The 24,741-nt window shown below is 38.7% G+C and overlaps 3 protein-coding genes across 4 annotated transcripts in view; 2 read left to right on the forward strand and 1 right to left on the reverse strand.

Moving 5' to 3' along the window:
• Positions 1–895: 895 nt before the first annotated feature.
• On the forward strand, positions 896–4,219 carry LOC149104096 (uncharacterized). The gene is made up of 2 exons (XM_089274222.1): positions 896–3,548; positions 3,661–4,219. Exons 1-2 carry the CDS (start codon positions 3,358–3,360, stop codon positions 4,217–4,219), a joined length of 750 nt encoding a protein of 249 aa, XP_089130348.1. The 5' UTR covers positions 896–3,357.
• Positions 4,220–6,400: 2,181 nt separating this feature from the next.
• Positions 6,401–14,807, forward strand: LOC149104097 (uncharacterized). Its single transcript, XM_089273058.1, has 9 exons — positions 6,401–6,928; positions 7,720–8,665; positions 9,705–9,848; positions 10,590–10,780; positions 11,847–11,969; positions 12,522–12,592; positions 12,936–12,976; positions 13,581–13,674; positions 14,328–14,807. Exons 1-9 carry the CDS (start codon positions 6,827–6,829, stop codon positions 14,449–14,451), a joined length of 1,836 nt encoding a protein of 611 aa, XP_089129184.1. The 5' UTR covers positions 6,401–6,826; the 3' UTR covers positions 14,452–14,807.
• An 808-nt stretch (positions 14,808–15,615) lies between these two features.
• The window catches only part of LOC149104098 (uncharacterized), a 12,718-nt gene continuing 3,592 nt past the window's right edge, over positions 15,616–24,741 (reverse strand). Inside the window, exons 3-6 of one of the 2 annotated variants that reach the window (XM_089273046.1) lie at positions 21,397–21,441; positions 18,552–18,629; positions 17,659–17,718; positions 15,616–15,967 (exon numbers count right to left, since the gene is read on the reverse strand). In XM_089273046.1, the coding sequence (XP_089129172.1) occupies positions 15,786–15,967; positions 17,659–17,718; positions 18,552–18,629; positions 21,397–21,441 (365 nt within the window). In that variant the 3' untranslated portion in view covers positions 15,616–15,785. The remainder of the gene's footprint in view (positions 15,968–17,658; positions 17,719–18,551; positions 18,630–21,396; positions 21,442–24,741) is intronic. The other variant, XM_089273047.1, reaches the window with a different exon arrangement.

The following is a 24,741-nucleotide window of genomic DNA, read 5'->3' on the forward strand; positions in this document are numbered from 1 at the left end:
GAAAGAAACTTAAGGTGCATTTTTCTCACCGGTTTTCTTTTGTACCGACTGTTACTTCCAAATAAAGCCTGTAAAAAGCACTGAAAGTAAGAGTTAACTGTCAAAATTTAGGTTCATTGCACAAAACAAAACAGAAACTTGCACGATGTGCTTATTTGACAGTCAAATCTTGTTATGTAAAAGAGCAGGACGTTTTGGCGTCAATACTATAAAACACCATTTTGAGTAAAACTTTCAAAATTTATTTTCTCTTGTTGAGTGCAATAGCACACAATTGATCTTTCTTCAACATAATTAAACAAACTTTTTGGTCCATTTTACGGTACCATACCACCTTGATCAGTTTATTACACATTAAAATTGGTTGGAGGATGACGAAGACCATCAGTCACAAAGAAGAAGTTTTCCAGAACAGATGTCTGCGAGGCATTTTCAACAATTTTTTTCCCAAACTGCGAACTTCACCCAAAAGCAAGGACAGAAGCCATCTCACGGCAGGTAGAGCGAAGGCGATAAAATAGATCGGTCATTCAATTTCCTTTGTTCTTGTCCGCTAGGCCTCGCTGCCAAGTTGAAATTTCGAGGAAGAAGAGAAAAAAATTTTCACATTTTGGCTAAAACAAACGGGACGCCGTATTTTCCACAGATCCCGTGTTGCTGGAAGCTGGAACCTCAAAAGCTTAATACTGATGTTTACAAATATTACGCCATTAACAAATTTCAAGTGTAGCAATACGCTTTGAAAATATTTAATCTTATTATTAAGTTAAAAATAAACTCAAACAAATGATGTTAAACAATCAGAAAAAAAAAACTGAAAACTGAAAAAGTGAATCTTATATATCCAAATATTTCATTCATGTCTTGATATCATTCTAATGGTATCATTCAAATATCCAGAGGTTATAGAAGACTGGAAAAAAATTTATTCTTTACCATTCACTGTCACACTTGAAACAAAAATTAGAGAGTTCCAATATAAATTATTAAACGATATAATTTTCACAAATGAGAGGTTATTCCGTTTTAAAATGATTGAATCACCAATGTGCACCTTTTGTTTGAAAGAGGTCGAGTCCCTCGAACATTTGCTCTTTTATTGTGATACAACAAAAGACTTCTGGCGGGCTTTTTCTTCTTGGCTTTCAAACCAGAATGTATCTTTGGACACTTTGACATTTGAAAATATATTGTTTGGAGTGTTCAACAACAACGAAGACTTTATTATCCTGAATCACTTGATACTGCTAGGAAAGTTTTTTATTTATAAATGTAAATTAAATAAAATTAAACCAACATTAACAATATTTTTAGCAAAGACAAAAACCGTTTATTACATTGAAAAAAAAATAGCTACCAAAAATAACCAACTTTATAAACATTACAAAAAGTGGGAAAAACTAATGCCATCTCTTAATAATAGTTGAGCTTAATTTGTAATTTCTCCTTCTCAGCATGTCACTAACTTACTTTCTTTTTTTTTTTTTTTTTTTTTTTTTTTTTTTTTTTTTTGTTTGTTTGTAGCTGCACTATTGTAAACAACGCATTGTATATTCTTTAGGTATAATTAGGCTACGATTAGTAATTATAATTTGTTGTATGTAATCTATTGTAGTTATGACGTATTGTAAGTATTGTAACTAGTGTTATGTCTTGTGTTGTATTGTATGTATTATAACCCAAAATGTTGAAAAAAAATAAAAATTACAAAAAAAAAAAAAAAAAAATTCTAATGGGAAGGAATTCCAAAGTGCGTTATACATACTGAGAAAAGCACTGCAAGGAACGGAGAATTATACTTATACGTGGTGTCGATCAGAAAGCACTGAAATCACAGGATTCAACCATACAGCAAAGATCTCTCAGATTTCGAATTGACGAGCTACTGAATCAACGTATCGTCAAGACGATCAAATTTACTCACACGTCAGTAAAAAACGAAAGTCACATTAATTAAATTACAACTTTTAACTTTTTTAACCTACAACTTTTTCCTTGTACCTGTCCTTGGTCAAGTTTCAAATTTTCCTGTGCCTCACAGGTGTGGTCTCCTTTTCATGTCAAGCAAAAAAAGACAAAATCGAGAGCGTACAAAGGCGAGCAACAAGATGGATTTTGAAAACCAGAGGCCTATTCCAAACGTGCTACTGCCGTGCCGAACCAAATTCAATAATTAAATTCGACTTAAGCACGACAGTAGTGCGACGTTTAAAACCACTCAGTTCGGCAGGCTGAATTGAGTTCGGCACGACTACTTAGCACGGCAGTAGCGCGACTTGACATCAAAGGGCGTGCTCTTGCCGTGCCGAATTGAATGCATGATATGCTGTATCATCTGCCATTACTTTCTAGCATTTCAAATGGTCTGCAGCAGAGCAAACTTTTTCCGATCCTCGGGGCGACTGAATTAAATTCGAAGTTTGAAACCACTGCCGTTTTTTTGTCATGCCACTGTCGGGCCAAATTCAGTCATTTGAGCTTGGCACGGTAGTAGCACTACGTTTGGAGCAGGCCTTAGGGACACCTCCTACAAGTATCGTTACCGATCTGACCGCTACGCTACTACCATAAATTTATTATAGAGAAGTCAAAGACCTAGTGTTTTTTGCAAGGCCCGTTAAGGACTCATAAATTTAAATATTCATGACTACAATACCTTCGTAAGACAGGGGCGTACACGCTTAACGCAAAACCACAGTATTACGCCAAAAACTAGTTTGTGTAAAACGATTAAATTTCGGGCTTATTATTTCAATCGACTTGCCCTGTTGCTCCCTTTTCTTGTTTTTCTAGTGTTCAACTTTCAAGACCTTTGTCATCAACTTTTATTTTTCACTGTTAAGTTCTATCTTTGTCATAGACCATCTCTGTACCTGGTCTTCAGTTGGGGACTGCTCCTTCCATAGAAACTATTTTTTTCTTATAGTTTTCTTATAGTTTTATTATTATTGTAAATAGCTTTTTAATTATATTTTCAATATTATATGCCTTGTCTATAGACAAATGCACTTGCAGCTTGTTTCATGACCACAAGAAAATCCCTTTCACTGAAGTGAATTTGGCTGGGAGCCACCGGTCAAACCAACCATTTTTTACGTGAAGCAATTAATATAAGACCCATTTAAAAAAAAGCCTCGCCGCTTTCGGTAATTTCGTTCACAAAAGGGAGGTCTTAAAAAAAAAAAACGTTCTTGTTAGAACAAAAAAAGTCACGCAATTGTAAAAAAAGAGTTACGCTGGTTAAAAGTCAGACCAGGGTAAAGAAAAAGTGCACTGGGCGGAAAAAAAAAGGCGGCGCCAGGGCGATAAAGAGTGCGGCACTAAAAAGAGTGCTCCGTACAAACACCTAGCTGTAAAATGTCACTCTGTTATCGGACGGAATGTGACATGATTGACAGGGAATCATTTTACATTCGGTCTTCGAGAAAACCTGAAAAAGGTCGAGACATTGGGAAACGCACAAGCATGGATCTCTCTCCGTTAAAAATTGTCTTCAACCACATCACTTTCGACGAACAAATTCAAGAGCAGTACCTGTGTGATGTTTGGTAAGTTAAATCCGAATGGTGCAGGGAGAATGGATAATCGGTGAAATAGAAAACTGAACGCCGGTATCCAGTGATTTCCCGACATTTCATGTTTTCTTTTTTCCTTTTACAGCAGGAATCCGTTGTTAGACGCTGAATTGGTTATACCATGTGGGCATACCTTTTGTGGATTCTGTGTCAACATTTTTAAGTCAGAAAATTCAGGAAAGCAGATAAAATGTGAGAAGTGTCGAGACCCTGTGAAAGCCTTTTGTAAAAACCATTTGGCCAACAATTTTCTGAGTATGGTTGACGGGCAATGTAAATGGTGTCAGGGGACATTCCCGTTACATTCGGCAAGAGCTCATATAGAACTTTGTCAAGAAATTGAAATCAGTTGCAAGCAGTGCAGCATCGCCGTAAAACGTAAGGATAGAGACGCCCACAAAGCGACATGCCTAATGGCAGACGTGGTGTGTGGATGTGGAATCGTCTTTAGAAGGGCAAAGGAAGAAAGCCACAAGGAAACAACTTGCTGTTTGACAGAGGTACCCTGTCCACTTCACTGCGGGAAAAACGTCAAAAGGTGGGTTCAATCTTTATCATGCTCTATTTTCGAGAACACCACTCACAACACTAAAAACTCGAAAAATTTTGTATATTTACAAAATCGCGATGCGAGCGCCTGGTAAATACTATTGCCCGACTCTTTGGCAGGCGTTTGTCACTACGCACAATGTGATTGGCTGCGGCATTTACCAGGACAAGTTATGCCATATCGCGAGGTATTTGGCGTGAATTTCCGTCATGTTGGCGAGAAAATTGCTTGTTTTTCCTGGTGAAAACAGCGTGCAATTTTAACTCTCTAAATTCAAGTCGAACTTAGCCTGCGAGCAGGCTCACCAGTCTGTTGAAGAGGCGCCCTGATCTTTAGCCTGCGAACAGGCTCCCGGCGAGGACGGAAAAAATTTTCGGCAAGCGCGAAACAGAAGAATTCAGAGAGCGAAGCGATCGGGGCGGGGACAGGGGAGTCCTTGATAACGGGCGATTAAACCCCCATAGAGTAGGTCATTTACCGCACAATAAAAAACAAGTCGTCCACATTTGGAGTCAGAGGAAGAGTTGAGTGCGCGCATTACTGATGTTTTAACAAAGTTCCAGTCTATTTCTGGTTAAATTTCAAACTAAATAGGGAGCAGGAAATAGCAGTTGAAAGTATGATCAAGACGTACTTGTCGTGTTGCCGACTGCATATGGGAAGAGTTAATTATTACAAACGTATATGATTGCAAGCGGGCAGCGAAACAACACGAAGGCGTTTGCCCGTTTACCAGCATCATCAAAGACCAGACTGCCAAAGTAAGGTCACTGAGAACCAAGTGTGTGTCCTTAATAGACATAAACTTTAACAGTTTTTCTTCGGCAAAACGTAATTAACAACGGATATCGCGCGTGCATGTTGTTTATATGAAAAAATGAGTTACAATTTTCCCGAAAAATCTGAGCTCCCAAAGTTCATACTTCCGGTGAAAATTAATTGACTTATTCTTTTCTGCGGTTTCCAGGGTGGAAATAAAAAAGTTTATGTCAGAGTAGAATAGATTTTGGAAACAAAATCAAAAAAGAGCAAGTGTCAATGAATACAATTAACGAGGGTTTGAACAACGGAAAAAAGTACTTCTTGATGACTTAATAAGGTGGCTTAAAACAGTTTCCAGGACTTAAATTTTGATGGGTCGTTATTACCACTCTTTATCACTTGATGTTACTATCATGGTATCAAAAAACTGCCCAATCATTGGTGAACACGTTGTTGTCATTTTCGTGACACAATAGGTTACCATAGCAACAGCATGACCTCCTAAAAACACCCTTAATTACAGCTTTAGGGTCGTATAATTCAAAAACAGAACTCTGCATTTCTTTTATATTATCAACTTTTAATAAGCATGATAAAACGCAACTTTTGGCAAAGTTTAAAAAATTCTGTAGGTCGGGTTCAGAGCCACCTTAAATTTTCCAACATTTAAGGTGGCACACACTGGGCAGTGTTTTGATACCATAATTGTAGCACCTAGTGATAAAGAGTGGTTGTAACCACCCATCAAAATCTCAGTGGTGGAAACTGTTTTGAGCCACCTTATAAATGAAATATTTTGTCACACTGTTTAAACAATTTGCCCGGCGGCGTTTGTTATAATCGTGATCACTCCTGGCTCAACGGTGAATCCCCACATATATGCATTCTTTATTTGGTAAAGCAGGTCAACAAATGGCAGCCAATGCTGATGAGGACCTGCACTTACAGCAATAAATAACAAATAATTACATGCAAAAGTAAGTGGGAAAAACAATTTACAGATATAATATCCAGCTAGCCCACTTGTTCAAAGAGTGGAGCAATCTCGACCAGTATCGTGAGAATCGTTCCTTACCGGTAAGCCTTATTAGGTAGTTTATCAGGAGCGAACCATGAAAGTTTATTTTTGTGGTTACTAAGAGTTATTACCTGGTTTTAGATCGTCATTGACGCATGAGGAAAGTCTGTACAGTTACCATATATGCTAATGAGGCAAAATTTTGACCCATGCAGTATGGACAGTATGGTCTAAGTTCTCGTAAGCGACCACCTCCCGTGCGCGACCACCTAGGTTTGACATCAAGTGTAATGAATAACTTCTGTCCGTTTCTTCCAGATCAAACAGGGCACCAAAACGTGAAAGGGTATGTACTGGTCGTCAAGAACAAGGATAGTTAAAGATAGAGAAAATTGGCACGGATTACAAACGACGAACTTAAAATATTTAGGCTAAGATTTTCAAAATGCACAAACCGTGACGTAGCTCCTTTAAAAGCACATGTTTGGCCAAAAATCTCATGTACGCATCCGCACAACTAACTTCATCGAATGGCAGCTCTTTCGTCCTGGTTTGGTCAAACCACGGAGATGTGAGATCGGTAGCATCCCCATAACCAGTCCAATACTTTGAAAATCTTGATTAGCTTGTCCATTACTGTTATTGGTCCTCTCAGGTAGTGTAGGCGTGTAATATCTGGATGGAGGTAACCCTCTTTAATAGGAGAGTCTGTAGCCATGTTAGCGAATCAAACCCAATAATTGACGCATAAAGCAACAGCAGTTGATCGCTTGAGGTAGAGAGAGGTATCTCAGAGCAATTTTTTTTAATATGGTGCCATTTCATAGAAGCCAGATGTTTTTGACTTTTGCTCTGGTGTGAATTCTCGGCCAACCTCTTGAAATAATCAGACATAAACAGATACAAGCTAAGTAGCAAATTATGAGTTGGAATTTGTTCTGTTATCACAGGATAACTCCATTTATGTATTCTGTCCCTCACACTTATTCGTTCACATCAAAAGAGGATGTCGTTTCTGTGGCGGTAAGTCAAGTTTCAAATCAAGAGTTCTTTTTAGATAACACCCCAGCTTTAGAAATCCCAGGAGAGTCCAGAAATAGCCAATCCTGTGACGTGAAATTTGGTCACGTGAACAGCCCGAGAAGCTTTGCGCGTACTTGCATCTTCGACGAAAACATCCACGCAACGCGCGCGGTAACATTTTCCGCGGAGGAACTGGATGCAATGTCTTAAAATAACTTGAAAGAGACTACCTTGGGAATAAGGCCTGTATGGGAGATCAACTCTCTGATCCTTTCATTGGCTCTTGTTTAGTTACTTCAACACTTGACAGATTGGTAATATTTAAAAGTGAAACCTTTCTGGTTAATCATTTGTCACTAGATGTGGTAGAAGCTCGTGCGGGATTTATAACCAATATGCTCGGATATTTGTCCTTGGACCTTATATGTTCCTCGAAGCTCACAGCTCACTGTGAGCATCGAGGAACAGGTGATGTGCGAGAACAAATATCGTAGAAGATTTTCAGTAAAGTCAACTGGGGCTATTGTGTTTCTTATCCTTCAAATGTTTTCGCCACGAAGGGGAAAAGCCACTCAGATATTCCCAAATTTAAGCTGGGGCATATTCAGTCACGTGACGCGTCTAGACCAATCGCGTGCGGGCGAAAATATTTGATGGATTATAACGTGGGATGTTTGTACTCGTTTCGCGCCTTTTTTGACGCCTCTGTTAAAATGCAAAGCGTGTCGCACTTGGCCCTCTTTGAAACCAGTCAGCGTCTTATCGATGACTGGAGTCGTAATTTTTTGCAGATTCAAGGTACTGCCTATGAAAGTGGATCCTTAACACTAGTGGAATCTAAATTAAGTATCCCAGAATCACCGTCGATTTTACAAGAACTGACAGCATCAGTGAGAAACACCCAACGGGATTCCAACCAATCAAGAACAGGAGAATGCTTTTTATTAACAGCAGCCCAATCTGAACTGAACGCAACAACTCCTGACTGTAGGTCTCAAGAGGCACTCTCGACGTTTGCTCCTCACAGGAGTGGTAAAAGGAGTCAACAGAATCAAAAGATCCACAAGCCTGTCGTCCACGAAAGAAGGCATCCTGCAAAGACGAAAATTGCCACGGAAACGGAAGAGGTTAGTGCACTTGGTGTTGTGCGAGAGGTAAATCAAGAATGCAGGAAAATCCAGATACCTGAAATGGACGGTTATCTTCAACCAGTGGACCCTGATAACATGCAAGGCGAAACCATTAACACAGGCATGCGCCATGGAAAAGCTCAAACCCAACCCCCCAAGCGCCCTCAACCTAAACCAAGAGTCAAAAGTTTGAGAAGAAGAGAAACCGGTAACTTGTTTCAATGCAAGCATTCGACGTTAATTGGAACACTCTCAGATACGCCGGCAGAATCAAATCCCTTACATGCCACAGAGGTAGCTCAACACTGCGCAAGCCTCAACTCTGCTAACCAATCAAATCACGTCATTCCTAAAACGAGAAGCCGTCACATACAGGAACACGGATATCAGAATGAAACTCCTTACCAGAACTCATTGCGACGTCCTGACGGGATCAAGTCACCATACACGCCAGTGCTCTCTGACACCAATTGGGAAGTGTCACGTGATCAGCTATCCTTGTTTGAAAGGATCGGCGGTGGTTCGTTTGGTCGAGTGTGGAAGGGCGCAGCGTTTGACGTGGTGGTTGACAAAGAGTGGTCTGCTGTAGCTGTTAAAATGTTAAAAGGTAACTAAAATAACATTAAATTATCGTAGAAATAGCATCAACTCGGAGACATATAAAATATTAAGATATATTTAAGTCGGTTATAAACTTTTAACTGACTTAAAATTAAAGTAATGCGTTTTGTCAAATCAATGTCTGTTTATTTACAACTATTCATTAGTTATTTCATGGTTTCCAGAGAAATTAAGGAAAGATATTTATATCACCTAGAATAGTGGAACGCAGCCTTACGGTCTCTCCTTTACGGCCACCTCGTTATAGCGGTCACTTTATCACCAACCGGCAACAAAATCTAGCCGTGAAAGTGAAGAATGATCATCGCAGTTAATTTTCCAATTTAAGCAATTGGAAAGAAGAAGCCTGAAAAAATCAGGGCTTCAACGGGATTCGAACCCGTGACCTCCGCGATACCGGTGCGATGCTCTACCAACTGAGCTATGAAGCCACACATTGGGAGCGAGGTCCCGTTGAAGCCCTGATTTTTTCAGGCTTCTTCTTTCCAATTGCTTAAATTGGAAAATTAACTGCGATGATCATTCTTCACTTTCATCTACTACCGCAGTTCATATATGAATTATTTCATATAAACTTCACATCATTTCACTCCTCACGGGAAGATATGAACTCAATTAATTGACCTCGCTCCCAATGTGTGGCTTCATAGCTCAGTTGGTAGAGCATCGCACCGGTATCGCGGAGGTCACGGGTTCGAATCCCGTTGAAGCCCTGATTTTTTCAGGCTTCTTCTTTCCAATTGCTTAAATTGGAAAATTAACTGCGATGATCATTCTTCACTTTCATCTACTACCGCAGTTCATATATGAATTATTTCATATAAACTTCACAAAATCTAGCCGTATTAACGGGGTGGCCTTTTTAAGAAATTCTTTGCAGAAGAAAATGACTAAATGAGCTTTTGCTTGGGCCAGAATAAAGTGGCTGTTATATATAACGCGGTGGCCGTATTAACGAGGTGGCTGTAAGGCGGTGTTCTACTATAGTAATATTAATGGCCGCACTTATGATACATCTGTTACAGAAAATTCGTCGAAATCAGATCTCAGGGATCTCTTGTCTGAGCTGGACTTGCTGAAGAAACTTAAACCTCATCCAAACGTGATTCAATTGCTGGGCTGTTTTACTAAAGAAGTCATTCGATGTAAAGGAAGAAAGAATTTAGTGAGTTTGTAAACCATTGAAATTATTATAACTGTTGTAATGGTTAATAATAGTCATAATCATCATTTTTTAAGAGAAATTTTAAGTCGCTAAAATCTGAGGAGAGGTCATACAATTAGGTAATACTTAAAAAATAGAAAACATGTTCCGTACGCGTTTCTATCGAGTCATACAAACACAAGTGGAAGTTTAGGAGAGCGAGAAATGCTCAACACGAGTCGACAGGCGAATGCTCCCACGACTTTTTCGAGTTCTCCAAAACTTTCACTAGTGTTTCTATCACCCAATAGAAACATGGAGAACATGTTTTCTATGTCTGTTAGTAAACACCGCGACGAAAACAAGAAAACAACTTGTTTACTTTGATCACCAAAATGTAAATTCTCAACCAATCAGAGCACGTATTTTCTTTGGGCTATTTTGTAATCTATTCCAGTGAAGTAGCCTGCGTGACTGGCGGTGCTCTTGTTCACGCGAGTGACAAAACCGTTAAATCGAGCTGCACAAGCCGCTCCTCCTTACCATTATCTTCGCAGCCAAGACGCTCTCCCGCCGCCAAATTTGCCCCAGCGCGAACAATCCCACCAGCTACGCAGGGTACTTTAAAAAAAAGGGAAATTGATGGTGATGACGCTACTTTTGAATTGTAAGCTCAGTTGACCTCCCTGCACGGAAAGAGACGTCTGTTTTGTTATTAGATCGTCAGTTTGAAGCAACAGATGACTTTATGGTTCTTTACCCACAGGGCCGCCTCTGGTCATCCTGGAGTTTGTTCCTCACGGGGATCTTCTGGGATATTTAAAGAAAAGCAAAGGAGAAACAGATGATTATTACAACTTAAGAGGTGCGGACGTTCCACAGAAAATACCAACACAACAACTTTACAGATTCGCATCTGATATCGCTCGGGGGATGGAATTCATCTCGGCTCAGAAGGTCTGTTGTAGTGTAGAGATTTGTACTATCGAATGTTACTAGTAATATCGCTTTCATACGTTTTTGCTCCCTGTTTCTTCCATTTCTCTTTCGCTTATGTACTGTTCTCATATTTGTGACGCATTTATTTCAATACTCAAAGTTTAACAGACGCACATTTATAATTTATTTCTTATAATTTACTTCTTATATAGCGTTGTTTCTTCTTCGACCATAACCCTATGTGGGTATAGGGCCAGACATTCTCCTTCGCCATGTCACACGGTCACGAGCAGCCACTGTTGCCTCGCTCCATGAGCCAAAACCCAATGCTGTTCTTTCTTTTTCTGCGGTTCTCCGCCAAGTCTCTTTCGGTCTGCCACGACTTCTTCTTCCCTCTGGGGCCCATGTTAATGCTCTCTTGGTATGTTTATTTGGATCCATTCTGAGAACGTGGCCGATAAACTTCCAGCGCCGCCGGAAGATTTGCTCACTGATGGTACTGATGTTGGCCCGCTTTCGAATCTCCTCATTTGATATTTTCATAGGCCAATAGATCTTCATAAGCCTTCTCAGACTTTTATGTAGAAATACGTCTAGCTTGGTCGCATCTCTTTTAGTCATACGCCATGTTTCTCAACCGTATAACAGACTAGCTATAACGTTGGACTTAAAGGTTTAATAATGATAATAAATATTTACAGGGGTAAGATAAAAATACGTACAAAGATAAATAACTGCTAAATGCACTTTTGCAAATTTAATTTGGCCACATCTCAGGAGGGAACAGTGACTGCATGCCGATCTGAGGCGGTAGAAGATTGGGTTATGCAAGAAGTGGCCATATTAAGGGTTTTATTGAACTGAAAATGAACCGCCAGATAACATACTTTTCAATTCGTCGCGTTCGAAACAAGACGAAAACTGCGGTGGGTATCATCTCACGGTTGCTTGTGGACCAGTTACTGGGAACAATATGGCTTCTGATAGTCTGTTTTCAGTGTTGACAAGCCACTGCGGAACATACAAGACTCACCCAGATTGTTTCCTCTCTTTTCTAAAGTGGCAAATGTTTTACTCCCTACAGCTCATTCACCGAGATCTGGCCGCGAGGAACGTGTTAGTTGGTGAAGGCCTGCGATGTAAAATCACAGATTTTGGAATGGCGAGAGATCTGGGGCGAAATGAAATTTATGTCAGAAGGTCTAACGTAAGTACGCATGCGTGGTGATTGCTTATTTTCTTTGGTTAACTGTGGCAAAGTTCCCAAGATTATTTCACTTCTCAGAACATGCAGAACGTTAGCAGCAAATTCCCTAAAGCTAATTGGCGAATGTGAAGCACGAGTGAGCGAGCGAGATCTGGGAAACGGACGAAGGAGAAGAGAATCCAAAAGGGAACAAAACATGGGGCCTGTGGGAACTTCCGTTAACCATGCTGATCATTGAGAGTATTGCTGTCTGGTTTCACCGCAATTGATTCCTAATTTCATTATTGTAGAGGTTAAGTCCTTCTGCACAGCTTGCGACTCTGTCGCCCTAACGTATTCAACAACGCCCGGGGGATCTCCTATATAAAATGGACGGGAATGTTCGTCGTACCTTTTAGGGGTTAAAAAATCAGTTTTGGTTCCTCTCAGGGTGTTCAGCTTCAAACATTCTACAGCGGGAACTTTTGCGGCACTGTTTTTCGAGTTTTATCTGCACCAGCCATTTGTATCTTTTATTTTGTTTATTTTTGGTGTTATTGTCATTAATTCAAGGGCCTGATGCCTGTAAAGTGGATGGCAGTTGAGTCATTAACAAGTCAAGTTCATACCACAAAAAGTGATGTGTAAGTTGAAAGAGATCAAGGTTGGCATTTCGAGGCTACACGATTGGCTTGAGAAACTCGCGCCTCCTTTTTATCCAGTCAGAAGTGAAATCAAAACCAATCGTAACTCGTTCGCACACGTTTTCTCGCGTTTCGCGTCAGTTACATGTGTTTTCTTAAAGTTTTGATTGGTTCATTGGATCGTCTGTGTCCTTTGTGATTAGCCAGAGTGATTACTTTGGTTTTGGTTTTGGTTTTGGTTTTACAACACTCAATTAAAAACCGCTCCGTGTTGTGTAATCAATTAGCGTGTATGCTAAAGTATTTTGACACTTGAAAAAGGTTATTTCATTTCATTTCATAGGTGGAGTTACGGTATTGTCCTGTATGAGATTTTTACTCTCGGTGAGTAATTTCTTGTATGCGGTTCGTAAAACATTTTTAGCACCCATTCTCGAATAAGCCCCTCCCTCCCTCCCCCGCCCCCCGCACTAGTAAAGACTCAGCTTAAATTAAAGCCGTTGGAATCAGTTTGTGTACAGTGGAACCCCGTCAATCCCGGGTCACCAAAGGGCCAGAAAAATGAGTTGGTCGCATTAACGGAGTGGCCGTAAGGCGGGGTTTAACTGTTATTGAGAAAGACAATCCAGCCCCGGATGCTTAGGCGAAGCCCACGTCTAAGTTCCGTGGCCAGGAAACACAATATTCGACAGTTTGGAACCGACAAGACTAAAACACCTGCATCAATTTCCTACTCGTAAAACCGCTAATGACAGCTTGGCTTTCACGATCAAGCTAAGCAAATTTTTATTGTAATTTTTTGTACTTTGAGCGGTTAAGGAGGTTCAAAAGCTAGACTTGATGCTGTACAAAGCAGAATTTAAATGTAGTTTATACAACTGTACTCTTCGGTTCTTGAACTAGACCCCTAGCATGAGCCTGTTGAGCTCATTTCTTCTGTATCTTCAGAGTCGACAACGCCTTAATAAGTGATTTGAAACGTTTCCAGGAGAAAATCCTTACGATGGAATGACCGGAGAAGTTTTTACCTTTGTGGCAAGCGGTAACAGATTACCAAGGACTCCGGCCATGAGCTCAGACTTGTATGTATAATGAATTATCGCCGGTTCACCGAAAGTGTTTCTCTCTTATCCCACCTTGTGATTGCTAAGAACTTCTCTGGAAGCGTCCACATTACGCCGGATCGGAGGAATTTGAAAACGCAGCTTTATTTCTACCGTTAGGCCTATACCGTCCACACTAATACATAACCAAAACAGGGATTTTCGAAAATACTCTTTAAACCGGAGGAATTTGAAAATGCCGGCTTTTCGATCGTTCTCGTGTGAACGGAAACATTTTGAAAACGGAGCTTTTCGAAAACGATTGAGTTTTCGTGAAACACAAATCTAAAATGATCGGTGATGCTTTTTCAGAGTGAAACCGCCGTTTTCCAATTCCTCTTGCGTAGTGTGAACGGGGCCTCTGATGTCAATCCTCCTCGTTAAAGTGCTGTTGCTGGGGCCAGAAGTCCTTTTCACTCTATTGGATTGGATCTGAAACTCATAAAAGTCCAGTTTCCTTCGCGCGCAGCGACTCTTCCGGGATGGGAATCTTGTATGTCCATCGCATGTTACTGCAACATTTTCTTGGGGCATCATCTTGGAGAAGATGTAGTAAGAAAATGTGTCTTTCTGCGTTGTATTCAACAATATCGTGATTTGCTGTAAAGTAGTGGGGTTTTTTTTTTCGGTAGGTATAATCTTATGAAGCAGTGCTGGCATGAGAACCCTTCCGAGCGGCCGACATTTGGCTCAGTCGAGGATTGGATAGAAACTCTACTGACGACAGGAAAAGATCTCCAAGCTTCCCATTGTTAGACTGGTCTTCAACGGAAGCGTGCGTGTGGAATTGATTATCATTTGTAAAAATATATTTATAACAATATCGAGGCTAAAATTCGCTAAATTTGAAAGGTATTTTAAGAACAAAGCCGAGGCTAACATTTTGAAAAGAATATAATTTTTGTGTGTTGAAAACTTGTAAATACAATTAAAACTATATAAAATTATTCCTTTCTTTAAACGGGAAAACTAGCTAAAAAGCAACAAAAACAGCAATAGCCATTTCATATATAGTTTTCAAAAATTGTAACGGTCTTTATTCCACTTTTGAAAATGTATGTTGCGTAGCATACGAAACGTCAAGTTATTAAAATGCGTAAGTTTAATATGTTTATCACCGCTATTTGTGATTTATTCCTCTCTAAGACTATGACAAAATTCGAGAAACGAACAAACCATCAATTGAGCGCTGAAAGATTAAACGTCGTTATGAATGCTGAAAAACACAGCAGTTTACTCAACAAAGTGCACCGCTACAGCGCGCGCAAAATGACGCGTACTGTCCAATTACAAGCATGACGTGTACATTGTCCAATTAATAATGGTAATTGAACTGAGTGGAGTGCAATTTGGTCTGAAATCATACGCGTGATTTCGAAATCGAACGAGCGCGCAGCGCGAGTTCGATTTGAAATCACAAGTATGATTTCAGACCAGAATTGCACGACCCGAAGTTCAATTGCTACTTTATTAAATCCATTTTGAAATCGCACAATTTTATCGCCTTAAATTTAAATTTTTGGTGTATTGTTCCAGTAGCCGGTTTGTTGAAAAAAAAAGCGGAACCGGAAACGCCTTTACGTCTCATTTAGTATGCAAAACGATGTCATGTGACGAAAACTCATTCGAGCATGACAAAGAAACAAGCAGTTCTGAAGTCAGAATTAAATTAATCTTGAAATCTGATTGGTTGTTTTGTTTTACCGTCCCATTCTCATTGGCTGAGAAAAAGATGCGATTTAGAGCAAAAAATAGTGCGATTCGTGAATAAATCGCACCACTGAGAGCCAATCTGATTGCAAGGATAACCAGTGATTTCAAAATGGATTTAATAAATAAGCAAATATTACTCTACAAGCTTCAGTCCAAAGCAAAATGTATGGATTTGTTACATGTAAAACCGGCCATAGACAGTCTTGATTGCACAGCAACTGTTTTCCGTTTTATTTTTAAAATGGTTGGGTTTCAAAACAAATTACAAAATGAAACGACAAGCGGAGTGTCGGTAATGTCTAAGAACATGTAAAAAAAAAACAATATGAAATTTGCTTCGTTGAAAATCCTCAAGTTTCCGAAAAGCCTCTGCATAGTTAAATATCTATGCTCTCTGCAGTAGTGTTATTATTCTGGCGGACAAAACAGCGGTTTGTCTTTATCTGGATAATTCTATTTATTTTGTGCCGGTAACGAACCAATGCGAATACCACTACTAGTACCAGTACTGAAGCCACTGGAATACCAATGATCATGCCCAGGTTATTTTTGTGATCAGCTGTAAGACAATAATAATACAATCATTAGTTAATTAATTATACAAAATTGCAGTTGATGTTCATTTGAAACCACCTACACCTACGACTTGATAGTTTCTTATCTGAGCTGTTTTAAATAAAATAAATAAATATACATTTATATAGCGCCATTTTCCACTAATTGTCCATGGCGCTTTACAATACTTTAAAATTAAAATCCTAATTCTTTAAAAACCTAAAATCCTAAATCCTAAAAGTTAAAATCCTAAGAATTAAATACGCTATATAATACAATTAGGCTACAGATAAAAAGTAAAAACTACAAATCAAATGCACGCTTAAAAAGATAAGTCTTAAGATTAGCCTTAAAAACTGCCTCTGATGATGAAAGTCTGATCTGGAGGGGTAGTTTATTCCAGAGCCTTGGTGCCGCCACGGAAAAAGCCCTTTCACCATACGTTTTAAGATTTGCTCTAGGCTCATCAAGCAACCTGTTGTTTGAAGATCGTAGTGTCCGACCAGAAATGTTAAATCGCAGTAGGTCTCTAATGTAATCAGGGGCCAGTCCATTCAGAGCTTTGTAAGTTAACAACAACATTTTGAAAATAATCCTAAAATGAACTGGCAACCAATGTAAGCTCCTTAGTATTGGTGTGATGTGTTCCTGCCTTCTAGTCAAGGTAACAAGGCGAGCTGCTGAGTTCTGTACAAGCTGAAGTCTATTAATCAGATACTTTGGGAGACCGTACAGTAGGGCGTTACAATAGTCCAAACGCGATGTTATGTAAGCGTGAACAATGGTCTCAGTAGTACTCTGGGATAGGTATCGCCTAATTTTAGCTATACTACGAATGCGGAAAAGTGCGCTCTTGCAGGTTATTTTAACGTGTTCTTTGAAATCCAAACATTGATCGAATGCAACTCCTAAATTCCTGGCCTGTTTACTAGACTTGATTACTTCATCACCAACTCGTATATAGTCGAGGGGTGGTCGTGGACGATATTTAGAACTAATAACCAAAAGTTCAGTCTTATCCCGATTTAACTTAAGTTTGTTGCGCAGCATCCAGTCCCCAATGTCCTTAACACATAATTCTACTGCCATCTTTGAGCTTGATAGATGATTTTTGATAGATAGTTTTCCTTCTACAACCCTGTGATCCTGGTTGTAACACTGAGATTTTATCCCCTCCATTTCTCTTGAACTCATGTTTAAAAGTCTGCATAATTGAGCCAACTGGCCCATCGCCCCAGTCCTTATCCCCCAGTCTCTTCAGCATGAAGTCACTGGGAATATTTCTTCTAGCTCCGGGACCATCAGGACAGGATGCCAGTCCATCCCCGGGTTACCCACCCAACATTAAATTTGCCAGCACCCATTTATACACCTGGGTGGAGGGAGGCACTGCAAGAGTTAGATGTCTTGTCCAAGAACACAACACTGTCCCCACCTCTGAACCTGGCTGCTCAATCCAGAGTAGACTGCACTAACCATGAGGCCACTCAGTGCCTCTTCTCTTGAACTTGTACCATTCTCCTTTATTCGTAGATGGAAGCACAAGGCACTTCCAATGTTATTACAAAACTGATTGGGTAAATTAAACATAGTAAAAGATTGACTGTACTTAATTAATTAAGATAATGTGACCTCATCCCTACAACTCTCTATTAGCTAGAAGACATCTACTAGTTACTGTGAGTATGAGCTTACCATCACCATGCTCAGTTGATGGAGGTGTATGTGTTGGCAAGTCTGTAACTGTAGTGCCAGCTGAAATCAATAAGGTTGACTCAACATTATTTAAAAGGAATAGCAAACAGTACAGTCGACTATCCATGTTAATAGGCTCACATTTTTGCACAAATTAATTATTAAATTGTTTATGAATTAAGTCATGGTCTGGTGGGTGGGTGGATGAGTGAGTGAGAGAGTAATCGTAATAATTTATAGTAATAGCAATAGTAATCGCAATCATAATCATAATTGTAATCGTGATCGTATGTTTATTCACAGCGACAGAGTTGAGCTCTTTTGTTGCTTCGTTTGAAACTACCAGAAATCTGGAAACATCTACCTTCTCGAGATGGCTCTGAATTTGTTGTTGTGTGGTTGTCGTTTGTTTATGTTTTACTGGACTCGGTATCATACGGATCTTGAGCAGATGTTGAAGAAAAATCACCAAAATATTAGTCAACATGGACACTGAAAGTTGGAAACTTCCATTAAAGTAGGTCTTCATCCTGAGGGAGCTCATAATCGTCATTTAGAAACTGTAATTAATTAAATTCGTTAATTTTTTTGGAAAAAAAACTACAATAACAACAAAGTTTTGGCAATAGTAGTTGCTAAATTCTCCCCACAATGACCTTTTTTCTTTCATTTTCCTGAAATTTTATTGATTACTTTAAATTAATCTTGAAATCTGATTGGTTGTTTTGTTTTACCGTCCCATTCTCATTGGCTGAGAAAAAGATGCGATTTAGAGCAAAAAATAGTGCAATTCGTGAATAAATCGCACCATTGAGAGCCAATCTGATTGCAAGGATAACCAGTGATTTCAAAAGCTAGAAGACATCTACTAGTTACTGTGAGTATGAGCTTACCATCATGATGCTCAGTTGATTGAGGTGTAGGTGTTGGCAAAGTAGAATTAAGCGGCAACTCTGTAACTGTAGTGCCAGCTGAAATCGATAAGGTTGAATCAACATTATTTAAAAGGAATAGCAAACAGTACAGTCGACTATCCATGTTAATAGGCTCACACTTTTGCACAAATTAATTATTAAATTGTTTATGAATTAAGTCATGGTCTGGTGGGTGGGTGGATGAGTGAGTGAGTGAGTAATAGTAATAATTTATAGTAATAGTAATAGCAATAGTAATTGCAATCGTAATCATAATCTTAATCGTGATCGTAATAATAGTAATAGTATATCTTTATTGTGCTCTACTCTCCACTGGTATTGGTCTAGTTACAATAAAGGTTTGATCATTAACTAATAAAAAAACAACACAAAATAACCTTAACCATATTCATATACAATTACTTGGAAAGCTAATAGTGCTAATTACATTTGTGAATTAAGAATCTCTTTTCTTATTTGAAGCATTAATAACTACTCATTAACCCAGAGTGAGGTCTTCACAGGAAAATCTCAAACTGAGACCATATTGCCATATTGATCGAGCGATAGCGAAATCGATATGGCAAGGCCGAGGTTTGAGATTTTCTCGTTCGAAGTTAATAAGTTGTTTATTACATGGCTTTTTGCTTTAGTCTTGCCGGCCCATAGTGGGCCCATGAGCAATACGGGAGAATAATGTCCTACAATTGGCCAATCAGAGCATGCGTTATATCTGCAACAAACACAAGCCATATAGTAAATGGATATATTTACCTATTATTTTAGAGATAATTTTATTGTCTCAGTAAATACTTGGTCCTCTCGTTATCACTTAAACTGGTGTAACGAGTACATGTACTGTATCCACATTATTTTAAAATATGTGGTTCATGCAGCTCACATCTTAAAGTGGTATACCCTGACAATACATCAAGAAATGCTGTTCATGTTCTATGCAATTTTTTTTGCATACTAAATATGTTTGCACTTCTACTGGGATTAATGCTCCTCTATTTTCATAATTTTCAGTTTGTATTCATAATGCATAACATCCTAATCTTGTCAGGCTAATTCTGTGTGCTTGCTTTGTAATTAATGTCAAGTAGTTTTCAAATTGATAATCATTTTTAACTTCCTTTTGAGTAAATTTCTCTCTTGAACTTGTTGATAACGTATTCTGGGTTTCAGGCCAGTTTTGTAAATATTGATTTCTGAGGGATTTCTTTACAATTAATTGTGCATTCTTGATGTGTTGCTGGGTTGCTGGTTCTTTGACTTTACACTTTCTATTGATTTCTTCATTCCACTGTATTTCGGAGAAAGGTGTATATTTTGAGTGCATATTGAAATGCTTCACATAACAAAATGTTGTTAGAGGAATGCTTCAGTCTTTGCCAGTAACTGAAGATTGATGCTTTTATGGCAATGCTTAAAGGGTACCGCCCAAGCTCTGCTCTGCAAGCAATATTTTTGTATACCATGGAATATTTTTAAATGATTGTTTACAAAACTTTATATGAACTTGTTCAATTTTCCTTTTATCAAAAGGCGTAATTTGTATGATTCATAATAGTTCTCAAGAACCGTTTCCCAAATTTTGCATGCATAAAGTTCATGTAACACAGGTTTCACCAGGGCATTAAAAAAAGTTAACTCTTAATTGCAATTGTTGCTGTATCCATGATAGAGAAGGATCAATTTATCATTGAAAAAAATTTCGTCGCTGGCTTTTTTGCTAAGAATTTCTCTTGCATAGGTGCAACGACCAAATGACGTCATTTCTATGCCTAAATATGTTTGTTTGTCATTACAACTTGTAAATTTTCATTCTCATATTTAAAATTTACCTTGTTCTTGTTTTGTCCGTTACCAGTATAAATACATTATTATTTTTGACTTTTTGGTGAACGGCCTTTGAGCTTCCAGTCTTGAGCATGTTTATGAATTGCATCAAGCGATTGCTGCAACCCTTCTGGAGAAGGGCTGATTACTAGCAAATCATCTGCACACATTAAGCAGTCTATGATTATAGAATGATTTCCTACCCCCACACCTGGGCATTTGGTCTGGTAAGTCATTCATAAATAAAGAGAATAAAACTGGACTTAAACCATCAACTTGCCTTATAAATCCATTTGTTCCATGAAAATAGGTCTGTAAGCGTGTTCTGATCAATTTTAACACAACTCTTAATTGACGAGCGCATCATGGACTTTATGACATTCAGGAATTTTCCTCAAATTCCATATTTTACCAGTGTAATTTATGGATCATTCTGCATTGCCATAGTATACTATCAAAAGCTCTTTCATACTCACTGAAACCAACATAAAGCTTTTTTTGTACTTTTTGGTGACTATTTATGGAGCAGTTAGCAGAGAATAAATAAACTATCCATGGTTCTAGTGCTTAAGGTCTAAACCCAAACTGATCTGGATTTAAAATATTGTGTTGCTCAATAAAATTGTTGTGAACAGTTTTCCTAAGCAGCTGCTTAAAGTGATTCCTCTGTAATTGGCTGGGCATTTCTTGTCACCTTCCTTTTTGTATATTAGGTTTTTGACACCTATGTTCCATTCAGTTGGGAAGGTGCCAGTTTTGATGATGTCATTGAATATTCTTTCTAGAGAAGGTATGAAATAACGCCGTCTGTGTTTGATAATTTCATTTAGAAGAGTGTCCATACCAGGTGCTTTTCTATATTTGAGTTTTGATAAAAAATTCTAATGTAAAGGAGGTGCTGTATGATTCATTGCATTAGGGATTACAACTGAAATAAAAACTGTATAAAAAACTGAATGATTAAAACATGAGAAGTCATTACCTGTTGAAGGTTTCCAAGTTGGTGAAGTCTTGTTTGACTCAGCCTCTGTCAAGTAATTTAAGGCAAAATATGTACTGAGTATTTAATCTTCTGGAATGAGTGGTTCCAAGCAATATCTATAAGCCATCTCACAGAGGGTTATTTGAAATTCCAGTGGGTAGGGGGAAAGTGTGAAAATTAACTGCATGATCACATGAGATGTCATGTGCAAATTTCTAGATGGGTGGGGTGGGTGTTACCCCCAGGGGAGAAGGGAATTCAGGGTGTTCAGCATCAAAAGGGCACAGCGGGAGCTTTTGTGCTGCCTTAATTAAGGGCATTGAGCCAGAAAAAAAAAAAAATGACAGGAGGTATTAATTTTGACAATCAACTGTACAAGTAAAAGGTATTAGAAGCATTATGATCATTTTTATCACTCAAAGTTAGGAAAATGTGTTGATTTACAAATGATACCTAGGTCTCTTAGGACTGCAAAACAGGATCTTGGTATCTCTGAGGGGGTCTTTTCAAAATTTCCAACAAGTAATCCCATCCCTTTTTTTTATAAGGGAGTCTCCCCGTGGGACTGTTATCCTGCAGCAAGACATGAGATTCCTTCTCTTTTTGCTTGTTTTTAAGCTCTCAGTAGTAACAGGCAAACCGGTCGAGGAGGCAATTTAACCTCAGCCTTTCTTCATTTTTGTTGTTTACATATTAGACATCATTAAGATCCTAAATACCCACAAAGAGAATTAAACCATGGACATCATTGTCTCAGTCACAGTTTTTTCATGGACATTGCCTTAAGTCCTAATTTCTTTCTGGCTATAGCCCTGATGTGGCAACTAACAATCTACCCCCCACAGGGATTGGAAAGGCTGTGTGCCATGTGCATGTGGCGCATAAAGCTATGAAATGACACATTCTGAAAGCACCTACCGGGCTTGCGATGTGCCCTAGCTGCGAAACAGCTAGTAAAAAATACACTACTTTGTGAAAATAATTTTCATGATTTGTGAAATTTTCATTGTAATGACAAATTAAATAAACACGCAAGAAATCACGATGCCTTTGCTCTTTAATCGACGTTTTAAAAGCATTTGTTCTGTTTTTGTCCCCAGATTTTCGAGAAATAACATAATATACTATGCAAAAAACTCAATTTTCCAAGAGCATCTTTTGGAGATATTTAATTTGTTGAACAAAAAACAAAAGAAACCTTTTGTTTGGCTAAATGATAAAGTCACCGAAGCCTGGCATTTGCTGCTAGTTGTTCGAACTGATACAAGTTTTATTATTCATATAATTACACTAATCTGTTGCTGTTGATTCATTAGCGCAAGCAAATAAGGAGCTGAACGGGCCGGATTCAAGTTTGTTTTGTTGTGACACTGGTTCGATACAAGGTCAGTTGAACTTTTTTTCTGGTCTGTTTCTCTACTTCTTTCAAAAATAAAACACCTAAATAGGATTTTTAAAAAAATGTGCTGTTGAAGCTGCTAAAAGTAACTGTTTAAGTTTGCGTCGGATTGAAATCCACCCTCGAAAGATTTGCTGCAAAAGATGCTGCTGGAAAACTGAGTTTTTTGCATATGTTATTTCTGGAAAACAAAGTGCAAATCAACAAAAACAATTATGCAATAATGCTTTCCATGTCAAAACAAGCCGGTCTGCGAAAAATTAGCACAATGCTGCAAAAAACAAAAATCGACCCAAAAAGCTATATATGCCCTTTTTGCACAAAAGCCTTCAATTGTAAAGGCAACTTTACTTGTCACCCTTAAAATCTAAAATTGAGCTTTCTGAGTGATGTTAATGTCAGACTCGGTGTGTTAGGTCTAATCAGTTCCAGTTCAGAAAGTATAGTTTAACCTCAATGAAAGGTTACATAATTTGTATTAGCTATATTCTGTGGGGTAACCCCAAAACACTGACCCCCAGTCCGCGGACTCCCACCACAGACCGGGTCCGCGGACTACCTATGGACCGGCCCACGGACTACCCCTACAGTCCCCCTCTACGGACCACCCCCCAAAATAGAATAAAAATAAGAAATCAATATTTCAGTTATGGGTTGTCTAATAGACCGTGTCAGCGAAATTCCGAGCATTGCATTTTGCAAATGTAAGATTCTTAGTTTCAGGCTTGGGCGCAAGTTATATCATTACACGTTGCCATTCCCTTTGCTGTGTCCATATCGTATATGAATGACCATGGAAGCCTCCAGGAAGCCTCTGGGAAGCCTCGAAGTTTGTGCTGTTTCCCCTCCACCATTTTGTTCAGTCCATTCTCTCGTGGATTTGTGAGCTCGTTCCAGGCTTCATAATTAGATACAAGCAAGCTTGAACAACCTAAAAACACATCTTGCCTGGCCAGATTGAGCCATGAATAGAAGGTAATAATTTTCCTTCTTTTGCCATCGGCATCTCCTTACGCTGAAAAAAACTTTTAGGCTGTGTTTTTTTTTGGGGGGGGGGGGGGGGTGAAGGGTGTTAATTACATTTGCACAGTGTAATACTCGAAATTTCGCTGACACGAGTATCCTATTAGACAACTCACAAATGAAGTATTTATTTCTTATTTTTATTCTAATTTGGGGGTGGTCCATAGAGGGGGTCCATAGGGGTAGTCCGTGGACCAGTCTATAGGCAGTCCGCACACCCGGTCCATAGTGGGGGTCCACGGACCGGGGGTCAGTGTTTTTGGGTTACCCATATTCTGCGACTGTACAAGTAAAAAGTATAAAACAACTGTAATCAAGAAATACGTATTGTTTGCCAAATTTTTTATGGCCAATTTATTTACCCTAATGACCCAAACTTTTTATAAATGGCCCATAACTTTCCAATCCTATGGGCCATAGACTCATTTGCCTGTTTTCCCTTGCCAATCCCTGCCCCATGTCAATCTGCATTGTTTTTCATAGCATTGCATGAGGTGGGCAGGCTATGGTGATATAAATAAATAAATATTAAATAAATAAATAAATAAATAAATAAATATACATTTATTTCGCACCATTTTCCACTAATTGTCCATGGCGCTTAACAATACTTTAGAATTAAAATCCTAAAATTAAAATCCTAATCCTTTAAAAACCTAAAATCTTAAATCCTAAAAGTTAAAATCCTAAGAATTAAATACGCTATATAATACAATTAGGCTACAAATAAAAAGCAAAAACTACAAATCAAATGCGCGCTTAAAAAGATAAGTCTTAAGATTAGCCTTAAAAACTGCCTATTGATGATGAAAGTCTGATCTCTGGAATATGCACGCATATGTAAACAATAACCTCCATTTGGCATGAAAAGAAGTTTGGATATTTGTCCACAGATGTTGTCTGTTCAGCGAAGCAAACAGTTT

This window comes from Orbicella faveolata, unplaced genomic scaffold (assembly GCF_042242905.1).
Source record: "Orbicella faveolata isolate gen_17 unplaced genomic scaffold, um_ofav_v1 contig_35, whole genome shotgun sequence".
Classification (NCBI taxonomy): domain Eukaryota; kingdom Metazoa; phylum Cnidaria; class Anthozoa; order Scleractinia; family Merulinidae; genus Orbicella; species Orbicella faveolata.